The sequence below is a fragment of the Grampus griseus genome, assembly GCF_964374135.1.
Source record: "Grampus griseus genome assembly, chromosome: 14".
Classification (NCBI taxonomy): Eukaryota; Metazoa; Chordata; class Mammalia; order Artiodactyla; family Delphinidae; genus Grampus; species Grampus griseus.
Genome location: NC_139008.1, coordinates 8,516,770 through 8,537,253, shown reverse-complemented (window position 1 = coordinate 8,537,253; position 20,484 = coordinate 8,516,770). Strand labels below are relative to the sequence as shown.

The window sequence follows — 20,484 nt, the reverse complement described above, 5'->3', positions numbered from 1 at the left end:
GGACTGTTATCAAAAAAAAAAAAAAAAAAAGGACTGTTATCCAAAATACACCAAGGATTCTTAAAATACAACAAGAAAACAATCAACTCAATTTTTAAAATGGGCAAAAGATATGAACAGACACACCATACCAAAGATAAATGGCAAATAAGCATATGGAAAGATGCTCCACATCATATGTCATCAAGGAAATGCAAATTGAAACACGAGATACCACTACATGCCTATCAGAACGGCAAAACTTCAAAACACAGAACACCAGATGCTGGTGCAGATGCAGGGCAACAGGAACTGTCATTTGTTGCCGGTGGGGATGTAAAATGGTACAGCCATTTTGGAAGACAGTTTGGCAGTTTTTAATAAAACCAAACATTCTCTTAACAGCAACTGTGCTCCTTGGTATTCACTCAAATGAGTGGAAAACGTATGACCGCAGATGCTTATAGTAGCTTTTTCATAACTGCCAAAACTTGAGAGCAGCCAATATGTCCTTAAGTAGGTGAGCGGATAAATAAACTGTGGTACATCCAAATAATGGAATATTAATAAAACTGAAAAGAAAAGAGCTATCAAGTCATGAAAAGATATGGAGGAAAGTTTAATGCATATATGTGACAGAAGCCAATCTGAAAAGGCTTCATTTCACACTGTCCGATTCCAACTATATGACATTCTAGAAAAGGCAAAACTGTAAAGATCAGTGGCTGCCAGGGGTTAGTGACAGAGAGGGATGGACAGGCAGCACATACAGGATTTTTAGGTCAGGAAAACTATTCTGTGTGATATTATAATGATGGACATATGTCATTATATATTTGTCAAAACCCACAGAACGTATCAATACATCAACCCTAATGTAAACTGTGGGCTTTACGGGATAATGATGTGTCAATGTAGGTTCATCAACTGTAACAACTATACCACTCTGGTTTGGGATGCTGACAGTTGAGGAGGCTGTACCTGTGGGGTGTGGCGGGAGTCAGGGGTTATACAGGAACTCTGTACTTTCTGTTCAATTTTGCTGTGAACCTAAAACTTCTCTAAAAAACATCTATTTTTTTTAAAAAGACATAAGCAAGCACTAACCACAAAAGAAAACATTGATAAACCTAATCCTATTAAAATTTAAAACTTCTCTTTTCATTAAAATACGACATTGAGGGGACTTCCCTGCTGGCACAGTGGTTAGGAATCTGCCTGCCAATGCAGGGGACACAGGTTCAATCCCTGGCCCGGGAAAATCAACTAAGCCCATCCGCCACAACTACTGAGCCTGCACTCTAGAGCCCGTGAGCCAAAACTACTGAGCCCACGTGCCACAACTACTGAAGCCCGCGTGCCTAGAGCCCATACTCCGCAACAAGAGAAGCCACCGCAATGAGAAGCCCGCGCGCCACGATGAAGAGTAGCACCCACTCGCCGCAACTAGAGACAGCCCGCATGCAGCGACGAAGACCCAATGCAGCCAAAACATAAATAAATAAAAAATTAAAAAATACAACGTTAAGAAAGCAAAAGGGCAAGCCAGAGACTGAGAGAAAATATCCCTAATACAAATAACTAAGAAAATCTCGTATCCAGAATTTATAAAGAACTTACAAATTCAGGCATCTGAAGACACCTTCATCTGAAGACACCTGTATTATGAGACACATTTAGAAACAGCTCAAGACCACATCCCTGGGCTGACTCCAGCCCAGTAAGGTGCCTGCCTGAGGAAACTCAAGGCTTCCAAAGAACTACCTGAAGATAGGGCCCCTGTCTCCCAGGCCCTGTGGAGGGTAAGAACCTAACTCGGATAAGCACCAGTTAGTAAACCCCCCTGGGTTTCACATGGTCCAACTCCCATCCCCTTTTCGTAGTTTTTCACTTCCCTGACTGAGCTCCACTCATCTCCCTCCCTACTCCCTCACTCTCCCTTTGAAAGGCCCAGTTGCCTCTGTGCAAATTGAGGTGGAGTTCCATTCACACTGGACTCTTCCCTATGGCAAGAGTATACTACCGATTAAACTCTGTGTTCACCACTCTGACTAGTGTCTGGCTTTGTTTATCTTTAACATGATTTAACAACAAAAACGAACAAACTACAGTATAGCTACATACAACAACATAAGCGAAACTTAATCATATAATTTTGAGCAAAGGAAGTCAGTGACATGGTCTATATGGCTTAAAAACAAGTGAAACTGACTATAGTATATTATAAGCTTGTTTCACTCATAAATATAGCTGCGAAAATCTGAAATGAATAGGAAGCTAAACCTAATCGTGTTCACAAAAAATAATATAACATGATCTAGTAGGAATTCTGTCATACTAGAAAATAATACTAGAAAATCTTTAAGATATTAAAGAAGGCACTTCCCTGGTGGTGCAGTAGTTAAGAATCTGCCTGCCAAAAAGTTAAAAAAAAAAAAAAAAAAGAATCTGCCTGCCAATGCAGGGGACACGGGTTCAAGCCCTGGTCCGGGAAGATCCCACATGCCGTGGAACAACTAAGCCTGTGCGCCCCAACTACCAAGCCTGAGCTCTAGAGCTCACAAGCCACAACTACTGAGCCTGTGTGCCACAACTACTGAAGCCTGCAAGCCTAGAGCCCATGCTCCGCAACAAGAGAAGCCACCGCAATGAGAAGCTCACGCACCACAACGAAGAGTATCCCCCCGCTTGCCGCAACTAGAGAAAGCCCGCGTGCAGCAACAAAGACCCAAAGCAGCCAAACATAAATAAATAAATAATTTTTTAAAGATATTAAAGGAGAAAAACTATGTTCATTTTAACAAATTAAGAAAATTTTCAATTCATGTCATGAAAAAAATTCTTAGTACATTAGGTATATATGGTAACTTCCTTAATGTGATAGGTAAATTACTCAGTATCTACAGTAAACATCATACTGATTGATAAAGTGAGAAACAAGACAAAATGCTCACTATCACTGTAACAGAGAAGAACAAACCTGACTCCATATTGGATCTATTCCTTTATCTCTAACCTTTGTGCTCTGTTGCCTGTGCTTAGTCATGCTGGCTCTACACCTTTGTAAAGGAATGTTGCCTATAGCATGAAATATATATACTAGCCCTTTCTCAAGGTTCTGACTCCCAGGCTTGACCTTTAAAAGGTATAACATTTGTCTTGTTGGAGGTTTACAGGAACATTGTGACCAGACCTATGTGGACAGCTGCAAGAAGGATTATTACATACCCTCTGGAGTCTGGCCAGCACCAAGAAGTTTGCAATAACCAGCCACATGCCCTCCCCTTTTAGTATAAAAGGGGCCTGAATTCTAACTCAAGTAGGATGGTTCTTTGGGACACTAGTCCACTATCTTCTCAGTCTGCTGGCTTTCCAAATAAAGTCACTATTCCTTGCCCCAACAACTCATCTCTTGATTTATTGGCCTGTGGTGCAGTGAGCAGTACGAGCTTGGACTTGGTATCATCACTGTTCCTTTTTTTTTTTTAAACATATTTATTGGAGTATAATTACTTTACAATGGTGTGTTAGTTTCTGCTTTATAACACACTGTTCCTTTTTAACACTGTACTGGAGGGCAAAGGGTATAGCAATGTAGTGAGACTTAAGAATTGAAACAGAAGAAATAAAACTTTTGTTATAAGCAGATAAATGATTGTTTTACATAAAATCCAAGAGAATCACAAACAATTAGCATTAGTAGGAGAGTACATCAAGGTTGCTAGATACAATATATTTTAAAAATCAATAATGGTCTGAAAGTGGAGAAAAAAGAGAATGTTCTAAAAGAGAAAAAGGCTTATAGTAATGTCTCAAAGATCCAAGTGTCTACCAAAACTTGCAAATCAGCAACAGAGACTAAAGAGATGGATGTGCATACCAGCAATGATTCAGAAATCCTGTAAAACCAAGAAAAGTTACAAGAAAATAGAAGCTGAAGCCCATTCCATAAATGATCCTGTGAATGATGAAAAACCTATGACAAAAAAGAAAAAGAAAAGCTTTCTACCAAAATAGTCAGGAAGTGCCAAAGGGTGACAGCAAAGTAGAGGAGAATAAAAAGAAAAGTACCTGCATGAGAAAAAAAAGTAAAATGATAACTCTGGAAAGTAAATCAAGTTAAAAACAGCAAGACTGCTCAGAAGGGGGCTGCTCGGGTGAAAACAACTCCTTCTACAGATCTTCTTCTTTACATGGGGCCAATTCCCAAAAATGTCTCCTTTCCAAAAAGATAACAAAAAGGAAAAGTCCAACATGCAGAGTGAACATAAAGTAAAATGCAGCATCTCTAGGAAAGTGCAGGTGCACAGGGTCTCCTACCACCATCACCACTGCAGCCAAAGGAAAACTTAAAAGAGGAGGCGTCAAAAGACCAAAAATTACTCTCCAAAGGGAAGAAAACAGGCTCCCCTTCAGAAAATAGCAGCAGAAGGGGCAGATAAGAGTCTTGCTGGTTTTGCTGCCAGTATAAAGGAATCTACTGGTACTTCATCCTCTGAATAAAACCTGAATTTCACCCAGAGGGTGAAATTTCAGATAGTTAACAGGCTGACATTATGCACTGTAAAATGGAAAATGATCAGAACACAACAGAGAACCTCCCTGGTAAGAACTCAGCAGGTGGAGAACCAATTTCACCACTGTTTCTTCTCCCACCAATAGAAAAATGTGGAGCAGTGTCTAGAACCACACTGGCATCACCTCCTGTTACCATGTCAATAGATGAGTCTCAGGATACTGATGAAGATGCATGCATCCACAGTCATGATGGAAGTGACCTAAGTGACAACATGTCAGAGGGTAGTGATGATTCTGGACTGCACAGGGCTCAGCCAGTTCCACAAGAAACTAGTAGAAGAAATGCAAAGGAAGTCTTGGCAGTCTAAGGGACTGAAGGAGATTTTGTTTGTATCTTCTATGCTTCTTTTTTTAGAAAAGAAAAAGATCACAGCAAACATTTCAATCATCCTTTGGTTAGTGTACACGTCCTTGAAAAAGCAGCTAAAGGGAGAAGTAATTAAACTTTGGACAAGGCTTTAGTTCCTAGTTTGTATATCTATTACATTTTATATTCATTCACAGTAATAGACAATCTTTTATTTTGAAAATTGCTTTGATAGTTTCCAATGTTGATTTTTAAGTGGTACTCTTTTCCTTAGGACTTTATGTATACCTATTGATTGTTGTATAAATTTTAGCAAATCCAAGGGAGTTAGTACGCTAAACCAGCAGACATCTAATCTGTTAGCTCATGCGTTTAACTGAAATGAGGAGGCCAAGATGGCATTTTATTGCCTTGTGCAGTTACAACTTGTTTTTCCCCATGTCTATCTTTTCCTGTTTCACCTTAACTTATTCTCAGTTCCTTGTTTAGCTCTATAAAAATTGGCATACTTAATAGCAAATTATTTGAAGAATTTGCCTGCTTTATATAATATTAACACTTAAAAAATTTTTAGAGATGATAAGACATTTAAATTGAAGTAAACGTAAACCAAAATGTGAGAAATGGAGACCTGATTGAAACAAAAAGGTGTTTATTTGGGCTTTGTTAGGACCGCGGCCCAAAAGACACCGATTTAAGAAGCACTTGAATTGTGTTCCGCCAGATTACAAAATGGGGGAGGCTTATAAAGGGCAAAAAACTTCACAAGGTTACGTACATTGTTTGTCAAGAATCAGAACTGGAGTTGGCAAGAAGTAAGGGTGCTTGTTAAGCAAGGATTGGTTGGGGATTGAGATGTTTCATAGTTTCAGTGCGGGAAGAGGGGGCTCAGACTTTGATACTACAAGGTTGAAGCTAGCAGCTGCTAGCAGATACTGCTTTGAAAATGGCTGGTGGTATCCATGAGTTTTATACGGTTCAGAAAATTCAAGCTCTCAGTGATGTAGGAACATGTCTAAAACCACATCCACGTGGCCACCCAGATCCATTTTGGATGCCTGAACTCCACTTTCACTTTTAAATGATCTTAAATATGTCAAAAAGTTTTTCCAACAACTGACATCCAGGCATTTATTTCCTGAGTTTTGATCAGTATTTCTTATTTGGGTACGTTAATCACCATAAAAAACAGTGATTTTGATCCATTTTTGCTGTTGTTGCTGTTGCTGCTGCTATAATGGCTTAAGATGTTGCACATTGTCATAGTTTTAACCTATGTAGTTTTTTCTAGAAATAACATGTGTTGAACAGTAACACTTTATACCTATATACACACGTTTACTCTGGTCTCTTTGGAGGAATGCTTTTAGACTATTTGCAAAAGGTCATTTTTCTTTGCTGCAATTATCTTTTGCAGAATATTAGTGTGTGCAAGTTTGAGCAATGAAACACGAAATCTGCAAGTTCAATCCATTGAACTGATTTTCACATCCTTTCTCTATGCCAGAGTCTGTATTTTGTATGCTACTTATTTTGAATGGATGTAGTAAATTCACAGCTCTCAGCTTTTATTTTGCAATAACTCAACCCCTAGGCTCTATAGTGAAAGGATTTTCATCTCAAATACCAGCCATCAGTAATTTCTTTTTTGTGTTTGTTTCTTTTTGGCCTGTTTTGGTACAGCTACTTCCTAAATGACAGTGTTAAGTCAGATATTTGAGAAAAACGGTTGGTGTCTATATGGCTACTCAACTGAATAAAGAACTCTAAGTGATATTTGGAAAGTGCAAACCTGGAATGAGGAGACATGATTATTCCTTCAAACTATACAGAATCTCACTTGTATAATAGCTACCTATGGCTTCAGAATTTCACAACAAACTCAGGATAAGAGAGACAGTATGACTGCTGGCAGACCAGCTGCAACTTCCTATGAACACAATGAAAAAGACTAGTGAAACTCAAGTACATTCTAGATTAAAAATCCACACTTTCCCAGGTATCTCCCAGTACGTGTCCTGGTTGTCCCATTGAGACAGGCTGGAACCAGGGACCCTTTGCTGCAGTACTTGCACCTGGACAAAAGTCTCCTCCAGCAATAAATACAAAGAAACTATAAGGGACTAAAAATAACTACATGCATGCCCAGTTGGGAAAATTATGAACAACAAAATACAAAAAGACCAACAACCCAACTGCCACTTCTGAGGAGTTGAGAGCAAAAGCAGGGTGCTACACATGTACCCTGCACACAGCACTACCAAGGGGGTGGGCAGACCACCTTATTATTATAATTCAAATATATACTCTCTTACTGACAGAGTTGACACAAAGCAGAATTACAAGCCAAATATAGAAGATTGGTTCAAGATGGCAGAGTAGAAGGATGTGCTCTCACTCCCTCCTGCGAGAGCAACGGTATCACAACTAACTGCTGAACAATCATCGACAGGAAGACACTGAAACTCACCAGAAAAGATACGCCACATCCAAAGACAAAGGAGAAGCCACAATGAGACGGTAGGAGGGGTGCAATCACAATAAAATCAAATCCCATAACTGCCAGGTGGCTGACCCACAGACTGGAGAACACTTATACCATAGAAGTCCACCCACTGGAGTGAAGGTTCTGAGCCCCACGTCAGGCTTCCCAACCTGGGGGTCTAGCAACAGGAGGAGAAATTCCTAGAGAGTCAGACTTTGAAGGCTAGTGGGATTTGATTGCAGGACTTCGACAGGACTGGGGGAAATAGAGACTCCACTCTTGGAGGGCACACACAAAGTAGTGTGCACATCAGGACCCAGGGGAAGGAGCAGTGACCCCAGGGGAGACTGAACCAGACCTACCTGCTAGTGTGTTGGAGGGTCTCCTGCAGAGGCAGGGGGTGGCTGTGGCTCACCATGAGGACAAGGACACTGGCAGTGGAAGTTCTGGGAAGTAATCCTTGGCGTGAGCCCTCCCAGAGGCCGCCATTAGCCCTACCAAAGAGCCCAGGTAGTCTTCAGTGTTGGGTCACCTCAGGCCAAACAACCAACAGGGAGGGAACCCAGCCCCACCCATCAGCAGACAAGCAGATTCAAGTTTTACTGAGCTCTGCCCACCAGAGCAACACCCAGCTCTACCCACCACCAGTTCCTCCCATCAGGAACCTTACACAAGCCTCTTAGATAGCCTCAACCACCAGAGGGCAGACAGCAGAAGCAAGAAGAACTACAATCCTGCAGCCTGTGGAACAAAAACCACATTCACAGAAAGATAGACAAGATGAAAGGGCAGAGGGCTATGTACCAGATGAAGGAACAAGATAAAACCCCAGAAAAACAACTAAGTGAAGTGAAGATAGGCAGCCTTCCAGAAAAAGAATTCAAAATAATGATAGTGAAGATGATCCAGGACCTCGGAAAAAGAATGGAGGCAAAGATCAAGAAGATGCAAGAAATGTTTAACAAGGACCTAGAAGAATTAAAGAAAAACAAACAGAGATGAACAATACAATAACTGAAATGAAAAATACACTAGAAGGAATCAATAGCAGAATAACTGAGGCAGAAGAACAGATAAGTGACCTGGAAGACAGAATGGTGGAATTCACTGCCATGGAACAGAATAAAGACAAAAGAATGAAAAGAAATGAAGACAGCCTAAGAGACCTCTGGGACAACATTAAACGCAACAACATTCACATTATAGGGGTCCCAGAAGGAGAAGAGAGGGAGAAAGGATCCAAGAAAATATTTGAAGAGATTATAGTTGAAAACTTCCCTAGCATGGGAAAGGAAATAGCCACCCAAGTCCTGGAAGCGCAGAGAGTCCCAGGCAGGAGAATCCCAAGGAGAAACACACCAAGACACATAGTAATCAAATTGACAAAAATTAAAGGCAAAGAAAAATTACTGAAAGCAACAAGGGAAAAATGACAAATAACATACAAGGGAACTCCCATAAGGTTAACAGCTGATTTCTCAGCAGAAACTCTACAAGCCAGAAGGGGGTGGCATGACATATTTAGAGTGATGAAAGGGAAGAACCTACAACCAAGATTACTCTACCCTGCAAGGCTATCATTCAGATTCGATGGAGAAATCAAAAGCTTTACAGACAAGCAAAAGCTAAGAGAATTCAGCACCACCAAACCAGCTCTACAACAAATGCTAAAGGAACTTCTCTAAGTGGGAAACACAAGAAAAGGACCTACAAAAACAAACCCATAACAATTAAGAAAATGGTAACAGGAACATACATATTGATAACTACCTTAAACATGTATGGATTAAATGCTCCAATCAAAAGACACAGGCTTGATGAATGGATACAAAAACAAGACCCATATGTATGCTGTCTACAAGAGACCCACTTCAGACCTAGGGACACATACAGACTGAAAGTGAGGGGATGGAAAAAGATATTCCATGCAAATGGAAATCAAAAGAAAGCTGGAGTAGCAATACTCATATCAGATAAGATAGACTTTAAAATAAAGAATGTAACAAGAGACAAAGAAGGACACTACATAATGATCAAGGGATAAATCCAAGAAGAAGATATAACAATTATAAATATATATGCACCCAACATAGGAGCACCTCAGTACATAAAGCAATTGCTAATGGCTATAAAAGAAGAAATCGACAGAAACACAATAATAGTGAGAGACTTTAACACCTCACTTACACCAAGGGACAGATCATCCAGACAGAAAATTAATAAGGAGATACAAGCTTTAAATGACACAATAGACCAGATAGATTTAATTGATATTTATAGGACATTCCATCCAAAAACAGCAGATTACACTTTCTTCTCAAGTGCACACGGAACATTCCCCAGCATAGACCACATCTTGGGTCACAAATCAAGCCTCAGTAAATTTAAGACAATTGAAATGATACCAAGCATCTTTTCTGACCACAACACTATGAGATTAGAAAAGAATTACAGGGAAAAAAATATAAAAAACACAAACACACGGAGGTTAAACAATACATTACTAAATAACCAAGAGATCACTGAAGAAATCAAAGAGGAAATCAAAAAATACCTAGAGACAAATGACAATGAAAACACAACAATCCAAAACCTATGGGGTGCAGCAAAAGCAATAATAAGAGGGAAGTTTATAGCAATACAATCCTACCACAAGAAACAAGAAAAATCTCAAATACACAATCTAACCTTAAACCTAAAGGAACTAGAGAAAGAACAAACAAAACCCAAAGTTAGTAGAAGGAAAGAAATCATAACTATCAGAGCAGAAATAAATGAAATAGAAACAAAGAAAACAATAGCAAAGATCAATAAAACTAAAACCTGGTTCTTTGAGAAGATGTAGTAAATTGATAAACCTTTAGCCAGACTCATCAAGAAAAACAGAGAGAGGACTCAATCAATAAAATTAGAAATGAGAAAGGGGTTACAACAGACATCGCAGAAATACAAAGCAACCTAAGAGACTACTACTACAAGCAACTCTATGCCAATAAAATGGACAACCTGGAAGAAATGGGCAAATTCTTAGAAAAGTGTAACCTTCCAAGACTGAACCAGGAAGAAATAGAAAACATGAACAGACCAATCACAAGCACTGAAACTGTAACAGTGATTAAAAATCTTCCAACAAACAAAAGCCCAGGACCAGATGGCTTCACAGACAAATTCTATCAAACATTTAGAGAAGAGCTAACACCTATCCTTCTCAAACTCTTCCAAAATATAGCAGAGGGAGGAATACTCCCAAACTCATTCTATGAGGCCACCATCACCCTGATACCAAAACGAGACAAGGATTCACAAAGAAAGAAAACTACAGGCCAATATCACTGATGAACATAGATGCAAAAATCCTCAACAAAATACTAGCAAACAGAATCCAACAGCACATTAAAAGGATCATACACCACGATCAAGTGGGGTTTATTCCAGGAATGCAAGGATTCTTCAATATACGCAAATCAATCAACGTGATACACCATATTAACAAATTGAAGGAGACGAACCATATGATCATCTCAATAGATGCAGAGAAAGCTTTCGACAAAATTCAACACACATTTATGATAAAAACCCTGCAGAAAGTAGGCATAGAGGGAATTTTCCTCAACATAATAAAGGCCATATATGACAAACCCACAGCCAACATCATCCTCAATGGTGAAAAACTGAAAGCATTTCCACTAAGATCAGGAACAAGACAAGGTTGCCCACTCTCACCACTCTTATTCAACATAGTTTTGGAAGTTTTAGCCACAGCAATCAGAGAAGAAAAGGAAATAAAAGGAATCCAAATCAGAAAAGAAGAAGTTAAACTGTCACTGTTTGCAGATGACATGATACTATACATAGAGAATCCTAAAGATGACACCAGAAAACTTCTAGAGCTAATCAATGAATTTGGTAAAGTAGCAGGATACAAAATTAATGCACAGAAATCTCTGGCATTCCTATACATTAATGATGAAAAATCTGAAAGTGAAATCAAGAAAACACTCCCATTTACCACTGCAACAAAAAGAATAAAATATCTAGGAATAAACCTACCTAAGGAGACAAAAGACCTGTATGCAGAAAATTATAAGACACTGATGAAAGAAATTAAAGATGATACAAATAGATGGAGAGATATACCATGTTCTTGGATTGGAAGAATCAACATTGTGAAAATGACTCTACTACCCAAAGCAATCTACAGGTTCAGTGCAGTCCCTATCAAACCACCACTGGCATTTTTCACAGAACTAGAACAAAAAATTTCACAATTTGTATGGAAACACAAAAGACCCCGAATAGCCAAAGCAATCTTGAGAATGAAAAACGGAGATGGAGGAATCAGGCTCCCTGACTTCAGACTATACTACAAAGCTACAGTAATCAAGACAATATGGTACTGGCACAAAAACAAAATATAGATCTATGGAACAGGACAGAAAGTCCAGAGATAAACCCACGCACATATGGTCACCTTATCTTTGATAAAGGAGGCAGGAATGTACAGTGGAGAAAGGACAGCCTCTTCAATAAATGGTGCTGGGAAAAGTGGACAGGTACATGTAAAAGTATGAGATTAGATCACTCCCTAACACCATACACAAAAATAAGCTCAAAATGGAGTAAAGACCTAAATGTAAGGCCAGAAACTATCAAACTCTTAGAGGAAAACATAGGCAGAACACTCTATGACATAAATCACAGCAAGATCCTTTTTTTCCCACCTCCTACAGAAATGGAAATAAAAACAAAAATAAACAAATGGGACCTAATGAAACTTAAAAGCTTTTGCACAGCAAAGGAAACCATAAACAAGATCAAAAGACAACTCTCAGAATGGGAGAAAATATTTGCAAATGAAGCAACTGACAAAGGATTAATCTCAAAAATTTACAAGCAGCTCATGCAGCTCAATAACAAAAAAACAAAAAACCCAATCCAAACATGGGCAGAAGACCTAAATAGACATTTCTCCAAAGAAGATATACAGACTGCCAACAAACACATGAAAGAATGCTCAACATCATTAATCATTAGAGAAATGCAAATCAAAACTACAATGAGATATCATCTCACACCAGTCAGAATGGCCATCATCAAAAAATCTACAAACAACAAATGCTGGAGAGGGTGTGGAGAAAAGGGAACACTCTTGCACTGCTGGTGGGAATGTGAATTGGTACAGCCACTATGGAGAACAGTATGGAGGTTCCTTAAAAAACTACAAATAGAACTACCATATGACCCAGCAATCCCACTACTGGGCATATACCCTGAGAAAACCATAATTTAAAAAGAGTCATGTACCAAAATGTTCATTGCAGCTCTATTTACAATAGCCCGGAGATGGAAACAACCTAAGTGCCCATCATCGGATGAATGGATAAAGAAGATGTGGCACATATATACAATGGAGTATTACTCAGCCATAAAAAGAAATGAAACTGAGCTATTTGTAATGAGGTGGATAGACCTAGAATCTGTCATACAGAGTGAAGTAAGTCAGAAAGAGAAAGACAAATACCATATGCTAACACATATATATGGAATTTAAGGAAAATAATGTCATGAAGAACCTAGGGGTCAGACAGGAATAAAGACACAGACCTACTGGAGAACAGACTTGAGGATATGGGGAGGGGGAAGGGTGAGCTGTGACAAAGCGAGAGAGAGGCATGGACATATATACACTACCAAACGTAAAACAGATAGCTAGTGGGAAGCCTCCGCATAGCACAGGGATATCAGCTCGGTGCTTTGTGACCGCCTGGAGGGGTGGGATACGGAGGGTGGGAGGGAAGGAGACACAAGAGGGAAGAGATATGGGAACATATGTATATGTATAACTGATTCACTTTGTTATAAAGCAGAAACTAACACACCATTGTAAAGCAATTATACCCCAATAAAAATGTTTAAAAAATAAAATAAATAAAAAATAAAATAAAAAGAGATGCCTGGATGGTACACGGATTTCTCTAAAAAAAAGAAAAAAGATGCCAAATAGCCAAAGCAGTCTTGAGGGGGAAAAAAGGAGCTGGAGGAATCAGACTCCCTGACTTCAGACTATACTACAAAGCTACAGTAATCAAGACAGTATGGGACTGGCACAAAAACAGAAAGATAGATCAATGGAACAGGATAGAAAGCCCAGAGGTAAACCCATGCACCTGTGGTCAACTAACCTATGACAAAGGAGGCAAGGATATACAATGGAGAAAAGACAGTCTCTTCAATAAGTGGTGCTGGGAAAACTGGACAGCTATGTGTAAAAGAATGAAATTAGAACACTCCCTAACACCATACACAAAAATAAACTCAAAATGGATTAGAGACCTAAACGTAAGACCAGACACTATAAAACTCTTAGAGGAAAACATAGGAAGAACACTCTTTGACATAAATCACAGCAAGATCTTTTTTGATCCACCTCCTAGAGCAATGGAAATAAAAACAAAAATAAACAAATGGGACCTAATGAAACTTCAAAGCTTTTGCAAAGCAAAGGAAACTACAAACAAGACCAAAAGACAACCCTCAGAATGGGAGAAAATATTTGCAAACGAATCAATGGACAAAGGATTCATCTCCAAAATATATAAACAGCTCATGCAGCTCAATATTCAAAAAACAAACCCAATCCAAAAATGGGCAGAAGACCTAAATAGACATTTCTCCAAAGAAGACATACAGATGGCCAAGAAGCACATGAAAAGCTGCTCAATATCACTAATTATTAGAGAAATGCAAATCAAAACTACAATGAGGTATCACCTCACACCAGTCAGAATGGGCATCATCAGAAAATCTACAAACAATAAATGCTGGAGAGGCTGTGGAGAAAAGGGAACCCTCTTGCACTGTTGGTGGGAATGTAAATTGATACAGCCACTATGGAGAACAGCATGGAGGTTCCTTAAAAAACTAAAAATAGAATTACCATATGACCCAGCAATCCCACTACTGGGCATATACCCAGAGAAAACCATAATTCAAAAAGACACATGGACCCCAATGTTCACTGCAGCACTATTTACAATAGCCAGGTCATGGAAGCAAACTAAATGCCCATCGACAGACGAATGGATAAAGAAGTTGTGGTACATATATACAATGGAATATTACTCAGCCATAAAAAGGAACGAAATTGGGTCATTTGTAGAGACGTGGATGGATCTAGAGACTGTCATACAGAGTGAAGTAGGGCAGAAAGAGAAAAACAAATATTGTATGTTAATGCATATATGTGGAACCTAGAAAAATGGTACAGATGAACCAGTTTGCAGGGCAGAAATAGAGACACAGATGTAGAGAACAAATGTATGGACACCAAGCAGGGAAAGTGGCAGGGGGGGGGTGGTGGTGATGAATTAGGAGATTGGGATTGACATGTATACACTGATGTGTATAAAATGGATAACTAATAAGAGCCTGCTGTATAAAAATTAAATTAAATTTAAAAAAATAAAATAAAAATAAGCCAAATATAGTATGGGCACTGAGGCTTTTCCCTTGTCTGTAGCCTCCCCAATCTGTTACCCTGAAAGGGCCTTTCCCACATCTAATTAACCAATAGCTGCTCTCAGGAAAGAATCTCATCCACCACTCCTTGGGAATGTAACACTTAAGAATTCAGTGTATCACTTATTTTCTTGAAAAATGATAATAAACTTCTTGAAATTCATGACCTGGATATCTATTCATTCTCAGAGGGAATTATCATGTGTTTACTAAAATATAAATGTTTTAGGCTGAAAATAAAAAAGCCCTGAACCTGATACATTCACTGGTGAATTCTACCCAACATTTAAAGAAGAATTAATATCAATCCTTCTGAAATTTTTCCCAAAAGATTGAAGAGAAGGCAACACTTCCTAACTCATCGTATGAGGCCAGCATGACCCTGATACCAAAGTCAGACAAAGACACAGCAAGAAAAATACAGATCATATTCCTTATAAACACTGATGCAAAAATCCTCAACAAAATGCTAGCAAACCACATTCAGCAGGATTATACACCATGATCAAGTGGAATTTATTCCTGGAAGGCAAGAATGGCTCAACATTCAAAAATCAATTTAATTTACCACTTCAAACGAATGAAGGAGGAAGAAAAACTACATGATTATCTCAATCAATGCAGAAAAAGTATGAAAAATTCAACACCCTTTCAAGATAAAAACACTTGACAAACTAGGAATAGAAGGAAGTTACCTGAACATAATAAAAAAACATATATGAAAGACCCACAACAAACATTATACTCAATGGTGAAAGACTGAAAGCTTTTCTTTAAGGAACGAGACAAGGATGCCCACTTTCACTACTTCTATTCAACGGAGTGGTAGAAGTCCTAGACAGAGCAATTAAGCAAGAAAAAGAAACAAAGGGCATCTAAATTGGAAAGGAAGAAGTAAAATCATCTAAGTTCACAGAAGATATGATCTTATATGCAAAAAAATCCTAAAGATTCCACACAAAAAAAACCTGTTAGAACTAATAAATGAATTCAGCAGAGCTTCAGGACAGAAAACCAACACAGAAAAATCAGTTGTACAGTTGACCCTTGAACAACATGAGTTTGAACTGCATGGGTCCACTTACACGCAGATATTTTTCAATAATAAATACTACAATGCTAAATGGTCCATGGTTGGTTGAATCCACGAATGCAGAAGAACCACAGACACGGAGAGCTGACTATAAGTGATACACAGGTTATTCCCCACGTTGTTCAAGGGTCAATTGTATTTCTATATACTATCAATGAACAATCTGAAAAGGAAATTAACAATTCCATTTTCAATAGCATTAAAAATAATAATATACTTGGGAATAAAATTTAAACAAGGACTTGAAAGATTTGAACTCTGGAAACTACAAAATGAATTAGAGACAAAAAAAAAATTCTGTGTTCACAAACTGGAAGACTTAATATTAAGCTGTCAATACTACCCAAAGCAATCTACAGATTCAATGCCATCCCATCAATATTCCAATGATGTTTTTTGCAGAAATAGAAAAATCTATTCAAAATTCATGTGGACTCCCTAGGGACCATGAACAAGACAGTCTTTTCAACAAATGATGCTGGGAAAACTGGATATCCACATGCAAAAGAATGAAATTGGATGCTTATCTAAACATCATATACAAAACTCAACTCAAAATGGATCAAGGACCTAAATGTAAGGCCTAAAAGTATAAAAATTGTAGAAGAAAACATAAGGCAAAAGCTTCATGACACTGGATTTGGCAACAATTTCCTGGATATGACAAGCAACAAAAGAAGAGATGGACAAGTTGAACTTCGTGAAAAATTTTAAATGTTGCATATCAAAAGACAATATCAACAGAGTAAAAAGGTAACCCACGGAAGGGGAGAAATTATTTACAAGTCATCTATCTTGTAAGGAATTAATATCCAGAATATATAGAGAACTCCTAAAACTCAAAAACAACAACCCAATTCAAAAATGGGCGAAGAACTTGAATAGTAATTTCTCCAAAGAAGATATACAAATGGCCAATAAGCACATGAAAAGATGCTCAACATCCCTAATCATTAGGGAAATGCAAATCAAAACTACAATGAGATACCACTTCACACCCATTAGGATGGTTACTAAAAATAAAAATAAAAACCCAGAAAAATAACAACGTTGACAACGATTTCAAAAAACTGGAACCCTTGTACACTACTGGTACAAATGTAAAATCGTACAGCTGCTACAGAAAACACAATGGTGGTTCCTCAAAAAATTAAAAATAGAATTACCACATGATCCAGCAATTACACTTCTGGGTATATACTGAAAATAATTGAAAGCAGGGTCTCAGAGAGATATTTTGTACATCCATGTTCATAGCAGCATTATTCACAACAGCTAAAAGGTGGAAGCAGCCCAAGTGTCCATCGATGGATGAATGGATAAGCAAAATGTGGTATATACATACAATGGAATATTATTCAGCCTTAAAAATAAAGGAAATCCTGACACGCACTACAACATGGATGAACCTGGAGGACATTATGCTAAGTGAAATAAGCCAGTCACAAAGACAAATACTGTATGATTACACTTATATGAGGCACCTGGAGTAGTCAAAATCAGAGACATAAAGTAGAATGGTGGTTACCAGCATTGCAGGGAGGAGGGAATGGGGAGCTATTGTTTAACGGGTGTAGGGTTTCAGTTTTACAAGATGAAAAGAGCTATGGAGATGATGGTGATGATGTACCACCGAACTGGACATTTAAAAGTGGTTAAGATGGTAAATTTTATGTGTATTTTAAACACGATGTTTTTAATTGTGGGGAAAAACATCATAATACAAGTTCATGCCAATCAGAGAAAAAAATTTAAAGGGTGACAAAACCAGGTATTGGTAGGTATGTTTCTTACACTGCTGATTGGAGTATAAAATTGATACAATGTCTTCAGAGGGCAATTTGACAATAATGTAGTGAAGGTGAATGTGCAACTTGGTACTTCCATTTCTGGGAATATATTCTGAAAAAATTCTTGCACATGAATAGGGAGAGAGATACAAACTGTTCACTGCAGCACTGTTCATAATAGCAACACAATGCAAGCAACACACCACAATCAATTAGGAATGGATATATATTGCAACTACCAGTTAAAATAAACTAGATCTTCATATACAGAAATGGGGAAACAGATGAACCAGTTTGCAGGGCAGAAACTGAGACACAGATGTAGAGAACAAACGTATGGACACCAAGAGGGGAAAGCAGCAGTGGGGGCAGGGGGGTATGATGAATTGGGAGATTGGGATTGACATGTATACACTGATGTGTATAAAATGGATAACTAGTAAGAACCTGCTGTATAAAAAAAATAAATTAAACTAAATTTAAAAAAAGTAAGTTGGGCTTTCCTGGTGGCACAGTGGTTGAGAGTCCGCCTGTCGATGCAGGGGACACGGGTTCGTGCCCCGGTCTGGGAAGATCCCACATGCCGCAACGGGAGAGGCCACAACAGTGAGAGGCCCGCATACCGCAAAAAAAAAAAAAAAAAGTAAGTTGCAGGATCACTGTACCTTATGGTACTGTTTATGTAAATGTTTGAACCATACATTACTTTGGGATGCCTGCCTATGTCGTAAACGTGTAAAAATACAGAAGCAGTCATCTTCGGGGAGGGAAAGGAAGAGGATCAGGATGGAGTACAAAAGAGGGGTACCTTTGTGTAACTTTTTATTATGTTAAATCTGAACGGTGTGTACATAAGCGCTTATGTGTATTACTATGTGTTTGTTAGACGTTTAAAATATTTCACTAAAAACAATAGTAAGAGGACTCAAACATGAGTCTTCTGGGAACTTTTCTTCTAGATTTATTTAATCTGGCAATATTCCAAGTCACATGACAGTTAATAGTAGCATTTTGAGCTATGCCTAATTAGTTTAATAGTTTTCTAAAGTAATTTATTACTCTTCAAAGTTTGTTAATTCATGAAAAATAATCTTTGAAGGACACTGTTCACAACATTTTTTAAAGTACTTACCTAATAAACAGAGATAGTTGGGTTCAGTTAATCTGGATAGTTTTGTGACCTGATTCAAGATGTTGTAAAGCTCTGTTGGTTCACACAAAACCAAACCACTCATCCTACAGGGAAGAATCAATCATGTAAAAGCTTAGTGCATCTTTCTATTTTAGATGAATGACCACAAAGTAAGATAATTCAACTCTTTCTTAACATGCCTTCAAACAAAGGTGAAAATAATCATGCATGTGATCAAGGAAAATTCCAAAATTGATAGTGAAATGTGTGTAGGGGAGATAATCGTTGCACACGACATATCTGAACCATATAAATACAAAACAGGCTGTAAAACAGTCACCAATTCACTTTCCTTCAGTAAATAACTACTGAGCACTTACCACAGGCCAGGCACTGGAAATAAGTGTGGTAAACTAGACTTACCCTCATGAAGGTTACAGTCTAGCATGGAATGCAGACACTGGACAAAAAAATACATTGTGAGTAGGAAAAGCGTTTTTTTTTAAAAGAGTCAGCATCCAGTGTCATGGGAGGTGCTAATAGGAGGGCCTCACCTAGCTGGGATCAGAGAAGGGCTGTCTGAGATGTGATTGCTAAGCTGAGACAGGAGGTTAGGCAAGACCTAGGCAGGTAGAGGAGAGGGAGAGGATGGAGGAGGTAGAAACTGACAACAGGAGGGAACTTAGTATCTGAGAGATTTCAAAAGGAGCCTGGTGTGGCAACAGTGGGAAGAGAGTAATGAGTGAAGACCCTGGGGAGGCCAACGCAGGTGCCCTTGTGAGGGGCCTTTAGGGTTATGATGAAGATCGTGATGGTCTGTGGAAGGAGGAGAATGGCTCAGTTGTACTGACAGAACTGCCCAGCCAGCCTGGGCTCTGGTTCCTGATTACAGGGCTGCTCTTGGGACACTGGTTCCTTGGCACAACTGTCTCTGGTGCCCCATGGACACTGAGGGGGAAGGCTGGGCCTGTGCGGCAGCTTACTGCAGGGAGGCTACCTTTTAGCTGGGGTGGGGGCAGCCAGAAGACCTCTGAAGGCCAGTCAAGTCCAGGGGTATCCTGCTCAAAACAGTTAGGGTCCACTTCAGAATTACCAGAACAATGCTCCCCAGAAAGGCTAACCCCTTGACTTGGGCCCTGGATCCTTCTCACTTCCTCAAGGACTTCAGCTCTCAGCCTCCCCTCCAGCATCATCAGTTTCACCCTCCATACAGGTCATTCCTAGTGGCACGCAAACATCCTCTGTACCAGTCTCTGTTCTCCTTTACAGCCAAGACTTCTCAAAAGGGTGGTGTTGGGCTTCCCTGGTGGCGCGGTGGTTGAGAGTCCGCCTGCCGATGCAGGGGACACGGGTTCGTGCCCTGGTCCGGGAAGTTCTCACGTGCCGCGGAGCGGCTGGGCCCGTGAGCCGTGGCCGCTGAGCCTGCGCGTCCGGAGCCTGTGCTCCGCAATGGGAGAGGCCACAACAGTGAGAGGACCGCATACCAAAAAAAAAAAAAAAAAAAGGTGGTGTTAACACTGCCTCTATTTCCTCACCTCCAAACTCTAGGTCCAAACCCCTGCTGTGCCACCTACTATTGGCTGCCTGACTTGAGGGAATAAT

At 39.1% G+C, this 20,484-nt stretch overlaps 1 protein-coding gene across 2 annotated transcripts in view; it reads right to left on the bottom strand.

Moving 5' to 3' along the window:
• The window catches only part of STYXL1 (serine/threonine/tyrosine interacting like 1), a 63,444-nt gene that overhangs the window by 33,806 nt on the left and 9,154 nt on the right, over positions 1-20,484 (bottom strand). Inside the window, exons 1-2 of one of the 2 annotated variants that reach the window (XM_082669916.1) lie at positions 20,130-20,150; positions 18,883-18,986 (exon numbers count right to left, since the gene is read on the bottom strand). In XM_082669916.1, the coding sequence (XP_082526042.1) occupies positions 18,883-18,985 (103 nt within the window). In that variant the 5' untranslated portion in view covers position 18,986; positions 20,130-20,150. Of the gene's footprint in view, positions 1-18,882; positions 18,987-20,129; positions 20,151-20,484 lie in introns of those variants that run through there. The other variant, XM_082669917.1, reaches the window with a different exon arrangement.